Genomic DNA, 15,257 nt, shown 5'->3' with positions numbered 1-15,257 from the left:
TTGTATCAGCCTTAGTTGATTTCTGGTGCGTGTTAATGTCAGTCAGTAATCTGAACTCAGTTGTGTTCTGTTGTAAGTAGCAGCATCGTCTGGTTTTACTTGTGAAGTACAATTGGGAATAAACATCTGTGGAGCATCTGCAACTTTTAGTTCAAATATTGATATGCAGCAAAGATATAAAACCTTTTACCCTACTGTACCCAACAGCACGGAATAATCTCAGATCATTGAGCCACCATGAAGAAGCAAGTACAGTGGATTACGACAGCAAAGTTAAATTGATATTCTCTATAGTTATCATCCCATTGACATTTGAAAACTAATACTTCCCCTTTTATACCCCACTTATTTACAATACTACAGAACTACAGGACAATCCAACTCATTACTCAAACGAGGCTTGTAACTTCATTTTTACAAACTAATGAACTTTTGCAGCAGTAAAGATGGAAAACCATTAGAATTACCACTGAATAACGTCCATCCTGTGTAAACTGTAGATGCCATGCACATATGGCCACTATAGGATCATGTGGGGCGAGACTGCGACCACATGAGGACTGACTTTGGCTGACTATGCACTCATTATTATTATTATTATTATTATCTTTTTTCCCAGACTTAAGTCTGGTTAAAAATGGAACGTGACGCGGACCTCGGTCAAGCGTGACTTCCTTGTAACTGTATGGTATATGTTATATTGCATTTAGGAACTTTCGGGTAATTGAACAAGTATCAATAATTACAGATTTTTGTAATTGTATATATATGTTTGGATGTAGCTGTATTGCATTGATGTACTGGTGAATATTGTGAGGTATGACTCCTGTAGTTGATAGTATAATTGGGATAATGTCGACTTTATCCTGATGCCACATGTCCTTGACTTCCTCAGCCAGTTGGATGTATTTTTCAATTTTTTCCCCTGTTTTCTTCTGTATATTTGTTGTGTTGGGTATGGATATTTCAATTGGTTGTGTTAATTTCTTCTTTTTATTGGTGAGTATGATGTCAGGTTTGTTATGTGGTGTTGTTTTATCTGTTATAATCGTTCTGTTCCAGTATAATTTGTATTCATCATTCTCCAGTACATTTTGTGGTGTGTACTTGTATGTGGGAACGTGTTGTTTTATTAGTTTATGTTTTATGGCAAGTTGTTGATGTATTATTTTTGCTACATTGTCATGTCTTCTGGGGTATTCTGTATTTGCTAGTATTGTACATCCGCTTGTGATGTGATCTACTGTTTCTATTTGTTGTTTGCAAAGTCTGCATTTATCTGTTGTGGTATTGGGATCTTTAATAATATGCTTGCTGTAATATCTGGTGTTTATTGTTTGATCCTGTATTGCGATCATGAATCCTTCCGTCTCACTGTATATATTGCCTTTTCTTAGCCATGTGTTGGATGCGTCTTGATCGATGTGTGGCTGTGTCAGATGATACGGGTGCTTGCCGTGTAGTGTTTTCTTTTTCCAATTTACTTTCTTTGTATCTGTTGATATTATGTGATCTAAAGGGTTGTAGAAGTGGTTATGAAATTGCAATGGTGTAGCTGATGTATTTATATGAGTGATTGCTTTGTGTATTTTGCTAGTTTCTGCTCGTTCTAGAAAGAATTTTCTTAAATTGTCTACCTGTCCATAATGTAGGTTTTTTATATCTATAAATCCCCTTCCACCTTCCTTTCTGCTTAATGTGAATCTTTCTGTTGCTGAATGTATGTGATGTATTCTATATTTGTGGCATTGTGATCGTGTAAGTGTATTGAGTGCTTCTAGGTCTGTGTCACTCCATTTCACTACTCCAAATGAGTAGGTCAATACTGGTATAGCATAAGTATTTATAGCTTTTGTCTTGTTTCTTGCTGTCAATTCTGTTTTCAGTATTTTTGTTAGTCTTTGTCTATATTTTTCTTTTAGTTCTTCTTTAATATTTGTATTATCTATTCCTATTTTTTGTCTGTATCCTAGGTATTTATAGGCATCTGTTTTTTCCATCGCTTCTATGCAGTCGCTGTGGTTATCCAATATGTAATCTTCTTCTTCTTCTTCTTCTTCTTCTTCTTCTTCTTCTTATTATTATTATTATTATTATTATTATTATTATTATTATTATTATTATTATTATTATTATTATTATTATTATTAAACTGTTAAGGAAATTTAATGTTATTTTTGATTTATATTCATAATCAGTTGCTGTTTGGTTTGCCTGGTGACAAACTGTCATACTGAGATGCTGTACAGTTGTAGCTGAAATTACAATATACAGCTATTGCAACTGCAGTTTAAACTCCATTCCACAGCCCACCCCAATAGCTGAACGGTCAACGCATTGGAATGCCATGCATGGCGGCCTGGGTTCGATTCCCGGCTGAGGTGGGAGATTTTCTCCCCTCAGGGACTGGTGTTGTGCTGTCCTCATCATCATTTCATCTCCACTGTCAACGTGCAAGTCGCTCAAAGTGGCGTCACACTCAATAAGACTTGCACCTGGCGGCCAAACTTCCCACCTGGGAATTCCCGGTCACTGACGCCATAAGATCATTTCCATTTTTCCATTCCATAGAAGTATACATTTATCTCATGAAAACATATATACTTAATTTGAGAGTTCTATTGATTTTTTGTGAAATTACTACTTTTTATTGTCATGCAGCACGTGTCAGTATAGATAATTAAAATTGTTCACCAGCATGTAACATGCAGTAAGTTTAGAAAACTATTTTGACTAAAATATGTATCCACGTCATTCTCTTACTAATGCACCGATTTCATCAGGGCAATATGAAATTAGCAATTTTGAGTAAATTAAGAGTAAACAGCTGTTAAAAGAATTGTCATTGCATACTGACGTGTCAACATTAATTAAGAGTAAATAGCTATTAAAAAATAGTCACTGTAAATTAACATATAAATACCAAGGTCATTACATTAGTTTACAGAGATTCTTTGAAGAAAAAAGCTACAGGACAACATCCATGGAAGAAGCAACTGCAATAACTTTCATACGAATCTTTTCATCTCCACTGATGACAGATCAAACTGGATAAGTAATAGATAGGTAAAAACATATATATATACTCACGAAGCGGCAGTAGGAAAGCACACATACAAAAGCTATTACATATGCAAGCTTTCGGAGCCAGAGGGTCCTCCTCCTGGCAGTGTCATTGGCAGAAGGGTTGAAGGGGAAGGAAGAGGGTGAAGGAATAGGACTGGTGAGGTTTACGAAAAGTCACCCAAAACTCTGGCTCAGGGTCAAAACTCCACCCCTTTTCCTAAACTTCACCAGTCCTTTTCCTTCGGCTCTCTTCATCCCCTCCAATACTTTGCCAGAAGAAAGAGCCACTGGCTCCAAAAGCTTGCATAAGCAAATAAGCAATACCTTTTGTATGTGTGTTTTCCTGCTGCCGCTTGGTGAGTAGATTTTTTTATCTATCCAATTATATTGTTTTCAAAAACTGATTATTTTCATTGACAAATAAGTAACTGTTTTTAATTAATTCAGTTACAGTATGGATTACACACCTCTGTAATATTATTCAGCATTCTTACTGCTGAATATAGATAAAAGAAAGATACTGCATTTCAATTGTTGTACAACTTGAAGTATTACAAAGCTGAGCCAGGGCCAATACTTGGAGAGATTTCTGAAATTAATACATCATACAAGGACAGCATTCCAGTAAGGTGTGCATAAGTGAAAGAAATGCATAATGTGTTCAGTGCCTGTCTGATGAGTATACCAACTGCACCTACTTGCTCATTCATTCAGTATACTCTTAGGCTTTATTAGAATCCATCACTAAGATTTTACATGATAATCTTCATGTGAGAAAGGTTTGGAGCCAACTGGTAACATATGAAGTAACCTAAAAATATAAAGCTTAACTTATGGAGATATATCAACATATGGTCATTATGTTCAGTTCTGCGAGGTCAAAATCAATATTTAACACAACTGGAATCAAAAGGAGTCCGTAACAGTTTAATCCAGCCACACATCCATCAGCTATAGGTCAATGGTTGCCTTTCTTTTATTCTAATAACAGAGCAAGTGTATTGACAAATGTGTGGTGAACATTTTCCTCACTGAAAGATGGTACATCACCCTGATCACACCTCACGAACATAGGAGAGTAAACAAATTGGTGTACTAGAGTAAGACTTGTCAAGTTTCTTAAAATAATACAGAAGTGACTAAATCTGGACTACACCAAATCTTGATCCACAAATGCAAATTCCACCCGTCTGAAGGATAACAAACACAAAAGTATTTCCTGAATATTTAATACAAAAACCTCCAAAGTCACTTTATGAAAAATATCTAGCTGCTCCCCACACAATTTCCTTTTTTTTTTTAATAAATGATACATGCCTATAAGTGTTATTCAAAATTCTCAGGGGATGGAGCTTTAAAAGTGGTTCTGCAGAAGCACATGACAAAGGGGAGTTGTTTAGAAGCTCTGAAGGTACGTTTTTGGAAACTAAGCAATTTGTACTACTTTATCAAAACTTTGGGAATGACGTTCATGTTTTGTACCCATGAAAGAATTTTTTTTTTCATACCTCATTTTGAGTTGTTTTCACAATCTCATCCTTAACTGCATCTGCACTCTCCGAATTTCTGCAAACCATGTGTACAGTTCCACCTCTTTTTGCTATTTCTAATGTCACACATTTGCCTATTCCACTGTTGGCTCCTGAAAATATCCGAAAAATAGAAAAATCATGATACCAAGTTACTATACGCGAACATTTTGTTGATTTTATGTTTACTTATATCTACTGGTGAGTCTAAATGACACAACTGACAACTGATTCTAATGACAATTAAACATGAAGGTATCAATGTAACTCAGCTTTTGGTTGTCAGTGATGTTCTCACAGAAGTTCACACATTCTTGTCAGTCAGTCAGCTTTCTTGCAAAATATTATTAAATAGTTGAGTTTCAGCTGTTAGTAATTGAAACTTGTTTCCTTACCTCTTGGTATTTCTGTATGCTCTATAAGCAGTTATTCATTACTGTAATTAGCAGATATTCAATTTCACAATCAGCACCACACATTTACTCATAATGAGGTGACAAAAGTTTGTTAAATTTTGCTGTTGTAATAAGAGCTTTTGAAATAAGCAACATAAGAAAACAACAAGTACTCTATCCTCCTCTATTACTGATGGTTCTCTCCCAACAATGGCACAGTTTTTCAGTTTGATTCATGGGAAAATATTCTTGTTAGGAATTCAAGGTGCACAGCAAAGTTAAAAACATCTTCAAAGTCAGTGAAGTTCCTTTATAGGTTTTTGAACAGAGAATGAAAAAGATGGAAGGCTGAGGAGGCAAGACTGGGCAAATGTGAAAAATGTGGGATCACCTTCCACCTATGTTCCTGTTTAGCTTCCACTATCACATTAGTATCACCTTGGCAAGAATTATTGTGTCCTATCAACACTCCATGCAGATTTCTCAGTCATGTTTCTTCAAGTTTAGCCATAAGGTGTCTAAGTTGTTGGTAATCTGCTTACTTTGTGCAATTCCTGGCACTGCAGCATCAGCATCAGACTGTCTTTTGTAGCCAGCCATGGGCATGCCACTGATGAAATTCTGCACCTGGACACTGGCTTAGGAATCCAGCTATGCAGTGTCCTAATATCAGTGGTAGACTAGATTGCAGCAAATCCTAGCACTATGCTGAATTTCCACAGCCGGCAAACCCCTGTCATACCACACCCGGCCAGGGCAAGTATAAACGATCCCAGCTCAACCAGAAGCAGCATTCCTTTGGCACCACATACTCAAATGGAGCAATCTTTACACCAGTCATCAGTTAATGTATGTCTGAGTTACTACCATCTCACCAAGCAGCGTTACCGATTAAGTGAAGCTGCCAGTCTATGAGCCACAAGCTAGCTCAGATGGTTCTGGGCCTCCAACTGGATCTGCAAAGGTGAGGCCAGCAATTAGGTGCCATCACCTGACACTCCAGCCAGACCCTGAGGGCTCTGGGTTCAACTCAGGGTGTCTACACATTCCTGCCAGATGCCTCAGGCTGCAGACAATGCTGGTCTGCCTAGCTAACTAGTCACACTTTGCCGTGGAGCTGACACCTTTGACACCTTACATTTGTCAATAAGTGTGCCACAGTTGACAGCCATTGTTGGAATGCAGCAGTAATCCACTGCCTTAGCATACTACATTACTTGCTGCTAACTAGCTGTGACTAGCTCCTGGGCTACTATGCTGTATGAGAGTTACAGAATAATGAACAACGTTACTGTTGAGTCAGCGTTTGTGACTGTACTTGCTGCAGTACCGGAGAATCTGTCTCACAGTGTCGTGCACACACCACTCGGGAAATCCTGCAACAATGGCATCAGATGGCTGTCACATTGATGTAAGAAGAGCCAGTACCTAAAAGCAACATATGGGACATCATCTTAACATGTGTGAAAATGAACCTTTTGCAAGTGACAGGGTTGGGCATTCTGTGTCTTGGTAACTTTAAGAGAAACATGGACATCATACAAGGGAATATAGGCAATCTCCATGCTTAACACTCAACTGTAAGAATTAGGTGTGTTCAGTGGCAGGAAATATGACTGTGCTCTTGATTCCCTTCATGTCGTATTTTTCTTTTTATTGTGAACACAGCCTTAGCAATGAATGAACCAAATGTGGATGTTACCACAACAGAGGTGGTTCAGACCTTATTGAATCATAAGGTATAAATGCAGGCAGACAATGCAGCAACAGCATTAGAAGAGATAGACACAATGGCCCAAGTTTGGGATCGAAAGGAATTTTCACCACAGAACTTACACGTTACAGACAGGGACAACAGTTCACACACGGCAAGAATGCTGCGAACCATACTGTGAGAAAAGCAGGCAAACTGGTCATCAAGAACAGGATTGCAGACAAGCCTAACAGGGGGCATGATAGGTGGACATGGGGTGGGAACAGTAACACATCATCAAATGGCAATGGTGGCTCTGGAGCCACCATATGGAGCTCCCAATAAATATAAGCACAGCCAAAATGTGTGAGATGGTGGAATTTTGCTTACAATGACACAACTTACTGGATGGAAGGAAGTGTAAGTTTTTGTTGGACATACATTCACAGGTGTTCCTGGCAAATATGGACGACATGGGAAATAAGAGGTTGAGTCCAATATAATGCAGATAACGTAGAGGGGGTGGAAATGACATCATTTACAGGACTTGACAGTAATGAGTTTTTAGGATAAGTCAAAAATTTTCTGTTTTTGTAAGGAAGTTTAGCCTCATACAGGCAATGGTTACTGTGGTATCTTAGGGTTAGATATTTTCCTTGAACATCATGCTAAACTGATCTATATCGGTGCATGGTACAATTCGCTGTGACATTGTTCCATCTGGGTGGAAACTGCCAATAGTCCAGACTGCCACAAGGTTCATACCTGAAGCAAGGGGAACCACTTACACTGCATGCATGGCCACCAAGGATAAATTTGGACAACAAAGTACCACAAGGTGCTGAAAAAATACTGTATGTGCGTGCAGGAAATAATCTGCCAATAAATGTATTGCATGCAGTAGAACCTTTACAGAAAAACGAAGAATGGTGCTTAATATGAAGGAGTTTTGTATGTGTACAGGAGTTAGATGGTGAGAAGATAGTCCCTTTCAGGATAGGTATCTTTGGCACCAGATACATAGAACTGTTCCCAATTTAGAGATCTTCCAGGAACATGATTTAGACAGAACAAATCTGGACCGTAACCTAAAGCAAGTTACCAGTTGAGCAGCATTACAGAAGATAGTACACCTGGAAGTAGCAGAGAAGATACCAATGGAGCAGTTCCTGTTACAATATGAGGATCTATTTAATCCTGATGGGTCTTTGCTAACAACCCCAATGACACTACATAGAACTCCAACTGAATGAACTGCCTGTGTATTGTAAACTGTATCTTTTATATCACATCACCTGCAACCTGTGATGGAATAATTCATTAACCAACAGCTACAATATGGTATTGTTGAGAAAAGTACCAGTCCCTGGGGAGCGCTAGTGGTAATTATCCCAAAAAAACGTGAAGATGGAATGAAGATGTAGCACTTTTGTTGTGACTGTCAGTACCTTAACAAATATATGGTTGCAGATTCTTATCCAATTTGGAATATAATGGAGAATTTGGGACAATTCAGATATTTTTCTACCTTCCATGGATCTGCAGAGTTGTTATCACCATTTAGAGGTAGAAACAGACCATCACCCATGGTCCCATCAGAACATTTACACAGTATCAGCACATGCTGTTTGGATTGAAAAACACACCAGCCACGTTTCACAACCTCTTATATGGGGTACTGCGGGGACTGAAATCTAGATAGTGGATGTTCTATTTAGATGACATAACTGACTTTGTGAAGAACACGAAAGAGCATTATTGGAGCTAAGGTAAGTATTTAAGTGGTTGCATGTGACACATCTAAGCCCAACCTAGAAAAGTGTCTCTTCAAACTGGAAGGAGTGTAATACTTAGCACAAAAAACAGTCGCAAGAGTGTCCAGATGGACCTCAGGAAAATTAAAGCTGTACAGGTTTTCTGGTACTATGTACAGAAAGAGAGGTGCAGCCTTTCTTGGGCCTGGAAAATTATCACAGGAAGTTTATAACAAAATCTGTGACAATAGCATGGCTTCTCACTCATCGACTGAAGAAAGGGTGACATTACACTGATCTCCGAGGCATAATTATGTGTTCAGTCAATTGAAAGAGTTCCCAACAACCAGAATGATATTAGTTTCCCCAAATCATGAGAAGCAAATTGTGCTGGCAAGCACTGTGAGTAATCATGGGTTTGGCTGTGTATTAAGTCAGGAACTGGATAAAGCAGAACATCTGGGCCCATGGCTCCTGAGAGATGAATACAGCATAAAAGAATAACTCTACAAATGAGTCTCATTTCCAACGTAACATAGATAAGTTATTTGTACAGGAGGAAAATTCAAGATCATACTAGATTATGCAGCACTGTGATAGCTATTACAGTGAAACCTCTATATAACGTTTTTCAAGGGACTACAAATTCTAAACACCGTATAGAGGAAAACACTATAAAGAGGAAGGCTTCCAAATAATAATTACAGGGCATTACTGAAGATCGGGATACCACTAATCAGCTTTGACAAATGGTGCCATAGATGACATTTTAAACTTTCACAATACTGTAGTATGATATTCATTTGCAAATGATCAATGTATCAAACGATAAGTTTTTTGTAATTAAAACATGGGGCCCAGTAGGTGGATGGGTGAAAGTAAATGGTGCCAAAAAGATCGCAAGCAGAATGTGCGTCACATGTAACACAACCAGGTTCTGCCGCTGACATATGAAACATGCTGAATGCAGGCTTTCCGAGCCGGTGCATACTGTGGATCCACAGAACGGAAAACGACGCGTCTACATCCAGTCACTTAAACGTTATAAGGAGGTAAATAATTGACCAGGGGTCCAAAAATATGAGCATTACATGGAGGAAATTGTAATATAGAGGAAATGCAGTAAAGAGGAAAATTTAACATTGTTTATATGGGCTTTTAGTCGGGACCGAAAAAAACAGATGTAACATAGAGGAAAACATTATACGGAGGAACGTTATAAAGAGGTTTCACTGTATCTTTAAAAAAAAAAAAATTCAAGCATGTTAAAGCGCTGGTTGCTAAAACTCAGTGAAATTTTATATTGAGGTTACTCATTGACCAGACAAACCACTCAGAAATGCCAGTGGCCTGAGTTGGAAAGTTTGTGTGATACAATGAATATTTCTTACCTCTGCACAGTGGCAGGAGACTGAAGCAGCTGACAAGGCCTTCAAGATAATTACAAAGTAACCACAAGTGTAGGAAAGAAGAACAGACAGTTTGTAAATAATGGTGTACACGAGAGAGAAAGAGAGAGAGAGAGAGAGAGAGAGAGAGAGAGAGAGAGAGAGAGAGAGAGAAACTGCAGACAAAGTGTAGGAGATTTTGACACAGTTGCACCACACTGTTTTAATAGTTCACAAGTTCAGCATCAACTTGGAATTCAGAGAAACAAATTCTCCCTAAGGGAGAGGAAATGTGGCAACATCAGCTTCAGGCAGGACTTTACTACCAGCCAAGGACATGTGAGCTAGTCGCTGGCTTAATTCTGCTGCTGGGCATTGAAGTGCCTAAAAGCAGTGTTCCACCATCAGCAGTGCAGTGTACTGTTACAAGCTGTAGCACAACACTGCATTTCTATAGGTAGCTATGTGATGGGACACTACCTCCTCTAATAACACAACTGTCCGTAGTGCTCCAAGCTCACCCAGTAGCAACATTCCTCAGGCTCCAGGGATTTGACTGGCTCAGTCTCCAAACCAGTCATCCATCAAATGTGCAGCTAGCTACTGCAGCCTCATTGAGCAGTATCACCCTTTGAGTGAAGCCACTAAATAATGAGTCGTCAGCTACCCTTCATGGTTCCAGGCTCCAGATTGCATCTGCAAGGTGAGAGTGGCCACAGGGTGCCATTGTCTTACACTCAAGCTACTCTTTGCCACTGACCTGCAAACTGTCAGCTAGCCCTGATGGATCTGCACATCAAACTGGATCTGCTAGGTGACGCTGGCCAGCGTGTGTCATTGTCTGACACTCCAGCCAGTCTCCACCACTGATACAAACGGTCACCTAGCTCTGATGGTTCTGGGCTTCAAACTACACCTGTAAGGTGAGGCTGGTCAGTTAAGAGCCATTGCCTGACACTCCAGCTAGTCTCCACCATTGATCTGCATGCCGTCTGTTAGCCCTGATGGTTCTGGGTTACAAACTGGATCAATAAGGCAAGGCTGGACAGTAGGTGCTATTGCGTGACACTCCAGCCATTTTCTGCCACTGATCTGCAAGTCATCGGCTAGCCCTGGTGGCTCTGGGATTCAAGCTGCAGCCACAAGGCGAGGCTGACCACTGAGTACCATTGCCTGAAACTCCAGCCAGTCCCTGCTACCGATCAGGGAGCTGTCACCTAACCATGATGGTTTCAGGATTCAAAATGGAGATGCATTGTGAGGCTGATCAGTGGGCACCACTATCTGACACTCCAGCCAGTCTCTGGTACTGACCTGCATTTTGTCGGTTAACCCTGATTGTTCTGGGCTTTAAACTGGATCCACAAGGTGTGGCAAGCAAGTGGATATCTTTGCTGTCACTACATCCAGTCTCTGATACAGATCTGCAAGCCATCAGCTAGCCCTGATGATTCCAGTCTTTGGACTGTATCAGCAGTGTAAGGCTGGATGGCAGGTGCCACTGCCTGACACTCTAGCCAGTCTCCGCCACTGGTCAGCAAGCAGACACCTATGCCAGATGGTTCCACGCATCAAACAGGATCGGCAAAGTGAGGCTGGCCAATAGGTGCCACAGCCTGACAATCCAGTCAATCTCTGCTGTTGAGATCCAAGCTGTGAGCTAGTCCTAATGATTCTGGACTTTAAACATGATTTGCAAGGTGAAGGTAGCCAGTGGGTGCCATTTTTTAAACATTCTGCCCAGTCTCTGCCACTGATCTGCAAGCCGTCAGCTAGGCCTGATGGTTCCATGCTTCTAACTGCATCCACAGGTTGTGACTGGTTGGTGGGTGCCATTGCCCAACAATCCAGCCAGTCTATGCAAGCAATCATCTAACCCACATATTTCTTGGTTTCAAACTGGAACTGCACAGTGAGGCTGGCCAGTGTGTGCCTTTGCACGACACCACAGCCAGTCTCTGCCATTGCTGCACAAGTCATCAGCTATCCCTGATGGTTCCAGCCTTCAAACTGGATCCACACGGTGAGGCTGGGTAGAGGGTGCCATTGCTTGACACTACAGTCAGCCTCTGAGGGTTCCGAGTTCAACTCCCAGAGTCTGCACATTCCTGCCAGCTGCCTTGAGTCATAGACTATGCTCACCAGCCTAGCTGACTAGCCTCATTGTGCCTTGGAGCTGACACCCTACTTAAGTCAGCAAGGTCACCACAACCGCTAGCTGTCATTGTGCTGTGGCAATATTCTCCTGCCTCAGCATACACTATCTCTTGCTGCTTATTAACTGCGATCAGCTGCTGGGTTATTTTTGTCAGAGTGCTGTAAGAGAAGTGCCCAATAATAAGGACCATTTTTGTTGAGTATTCATTCTTGAATTTGTGCTCACCACAGTACTGTTGACTCCATACCACAGCTTCCTGCACACACCACTGTGGATTCAGAAGTAACTACCCTGCAAACTGGCATCAGCCAGCTGTAAATGAGAAGTAATTCGTAATAATCATTTTTTTCCATCCCATCACTATGAATTAATGGAAATATTTTAAGTGATGTTTTTAGGATTCAATTATACACTCATGTTCAGAAAAAAAAGAAAAAGAACAGAACACCTGGAATGCCTACAGACAGGAGGTCCATAGTCACAGGACAAGTGCATTAGTTTGCTCTGCAGAAATGATTAGCATTTCAGTCACCTTGATTCAGTACATGTCCTGTTGCCTAGTAGACACAGGGTCTGCCATTGGCCGTGATAACTTGTTCCTTGCATGATGGCATCAACATGTATAATGCGTGAGTGGCATCCTATGGTATAGCCATCCCAAGTTCACCCATAGTCACAGTGCTGGGACTGCACCCTTTGTTCCACCATGTGCCACAATTTCCGACTGGTGACAAGTCTAATGAGCTGGATCAAAAGACTGACATCCTGTGACACCAAGAAGGCATGTGTTCGAACACCAACATGTGTTCTTGCATTGTCTTGCTGAAAAATAGTGTCTGGGATATTGCACAGTAAAGGTATGGCTACAGGTCACATTATGTCATTCACATACCTCACACTGGTCACAGTGCCATGGACACAAACCAACTGTGACTTGTGTTTGTAACCAATAGCACTCCACACCATTAGGCCTCAAGTTGGTGCTTTATGTTGTGCGAATGCAGTCACTGTGATACCACTCCCTCCCCCTGACTGCAGCGAACCAAAATATGGCCATCATTTTCAAACAAAAAGACCTGGGATTTATCCAAAAACAGTATCTGATGCCACTCCTGTCCCCAGTGGCATTATTCCAATCATCACTGCCATCTATCACCTTTCTGCACATTCATCAAAGGCAGGCAGAGAAGTGGATGATGCACACAAAACCAATGCTGTAATAAATGGCGACGGACTGTCACCCCTGATAGTGAACAATGTGTTCCAGTGTTGGGCCAGAGCTGAGGATGGTGCTGATCTGTCCTGCAATGCCATTCAGATGTGTCAATCTTATCAGAGGGTGACCAGGGTAGTGTGACCTGACCCACTGTGTCGTGTTCTATGGCCTCCTGTGAACTATTCTGCACACACCCATTGCATGCACTGCCAGAACGTTTTGTCCCACACAAGCAGCAATTTCCCGGATGGATGCACCACATTCTCTCACGCCAATAATGTGCCGTCTTTCAAACTTACTGATCTGTGGTATGGCTCGTGCATATATTTACAAGGCGTCCTGCATGTCTGCTCAATTTATATTGATCCATTACCTTCAGTTTATGGTGACGACGAGAGCCACAGGCACATTTTACTGGTACGTGCTGTCGCACCGCGATGTAGATGTTTACCTTGAACACTTGGGCTGACATCAAATGCTTGTCATTTCTGCAGAACATACTAATGTACATGTTCTGTGAATATGAATGTCCTATCTCTAGTCATTCAACGTGTTCTGTTTTTTCTTCTGAACATGAGTGTACTACCGTCTTTGAGGTGGACATAAATACCAGTAACAACACTGGAAGGTGTAGTGTCATTGAATTTTCGTTCACACTGCTGTCTTTACTGTCTGAGCGATGTAATGTTAATATTCCTTTATAAAATATGTTTCATGTATTTTTATCCATTATGATTTGGGAAATTATCATAAAATGTTTATTTTGCACATTTCATTTTGAACAAGGAGGGATCAGAAAAACATGACTTCATATATTTTCTTGGGAATGTATCACCAACATGATAAACTGTCCTAATTTAACATTTGCAACGAGCAGTTCCATCGTGTATCACATAATGAAAGCTTATTTGTCATATGATTGAACTCTGAGCAAATCAGCAACATAATAATTTTGATTCGTAAGAATGCAGAAGATACAAATAAATGATCAGTGAAAAGAAATAAAATGATAATTCTGTCATTTTAATAAGCTTATTTGCCAAAGTGTCCTTGCTTGAACAAAGTTTAAAATGGCAGCAAGTGACATTACAATATTTTTCAAGCTACAAAATATTGTATTGCCAAAGTCATATAGTAGAACTAGTCAGTCTTGATATGAATCATTTACCCCGAAAAATGATAGCAAGTTCTTTAAGGATATTAAGCCTATTTACAATAATATAGAGAAGTCTTATCTCCAAGTACCGCACATAAGTATGACAACAACAAAATATAATTAAGTAATGGATTACTGAATCTGAAAATCCTCCATTAGTCTGGAGTAAAAATGATATCTCTGATTAACGCAATAATACGATCAAGAACTAATGAACTTATTTATGGATTTTTCTGGTACTTCTCAGTAGGGCTGAATAAAAAGTACATCGTTCCTGTTCTATTGATCAGTAGAACGAGAATAGTGAACTTGTTATTCAACCTCAAATAATGACGAACTGATATCCTATGCCAACAAGCAAATTACCACATTATCTGGATGCTAACATTACACAGTCCCAGAAACAACCTACAGTTAAAGAGAAAATACGTACATACATATACAGCTGTGCATCTGAATAAACATCTACGTGAAATATGAAGCTATCCGTATGCAAGCATACAGTTGTTAAACAGTGATGCACACAGTGGCAAAGGGAAGCATGACGTAAATGATCAACTGAAAACACACAGTCACCCACTGGTTTTGTGGTTTTCACTGTCAGTGTGAAGTACATATTCTCCAAATTATTGTACATTGTTTACTGAATGCAAATTCATAATTTATCATGACTGATAAGCTTGGTTGATTCTTATTTACAATCACAGACCAATAAAGTTCACAGGAATTCATTGGTGTCTACTATGGCAAATAATTTAGAAAATTGCTCATACCAAAGTGGCCCACATTGAAATGACAAAAACATTTCCTTGCGACTCATTCCACAGTGATTTTACGCTGCAATAATTAACACTAATGATGCATCAGTCCGCAGCAAGCATTCACCAATTTAAAATCTTACC

General features: G+C 40.0%; 1 protein-coding gene across 3 annotated transcripts in view; it reads right to left on the bottom strand.

The window, feature by feature from the left end:
* The window catches only part of LOC126161975 (dehydrogenase/reductase SDR family member 12-like), a 90,198-nt gene that overhangs the window by 60,437 nt on the left and 14,504 nt on the right, over nucleotides 1–15,257 (bottom strand). For all 3 annotated transcript variants that reach the window (XM_049918168.1, XM_049918166.1, XM_049918167.1), the window contains exon 4: nucleotides 4,575–4,708. In XM_049918168.1, coding sequence (XP_049774125.1) covers nucleotides 4,575–4,708 — 134 coding nt within the window. The remainder of the gene's footprint in view (nucleotides 1–4,574; nucleotides 4,709–15,257) is intronic.

The sequence above is a fragment of the Schistocerca cancellata genome, chromosome 2, assembly GCF_023864275.1.
Source record: "Schistocerca cancellata isolate TAMUIC-IGC-003103 chromosome 2, iqSchCanc2.1, whole genome shotgun sequence".
In the NCBI taxonomy this organism is placed as follows: domain Eukaryota; kingdom Metazoa; phylum Arthropoda; class Insecta; order Orthoptera; family Acrididae; genus Schistocerca; species Schistocerca cancellata.
The sequence above is the reverse complement of the archived record's forward strand: the minus strand, read 5'-3'. Positions and strand labels throughout refer to the sequence as shown.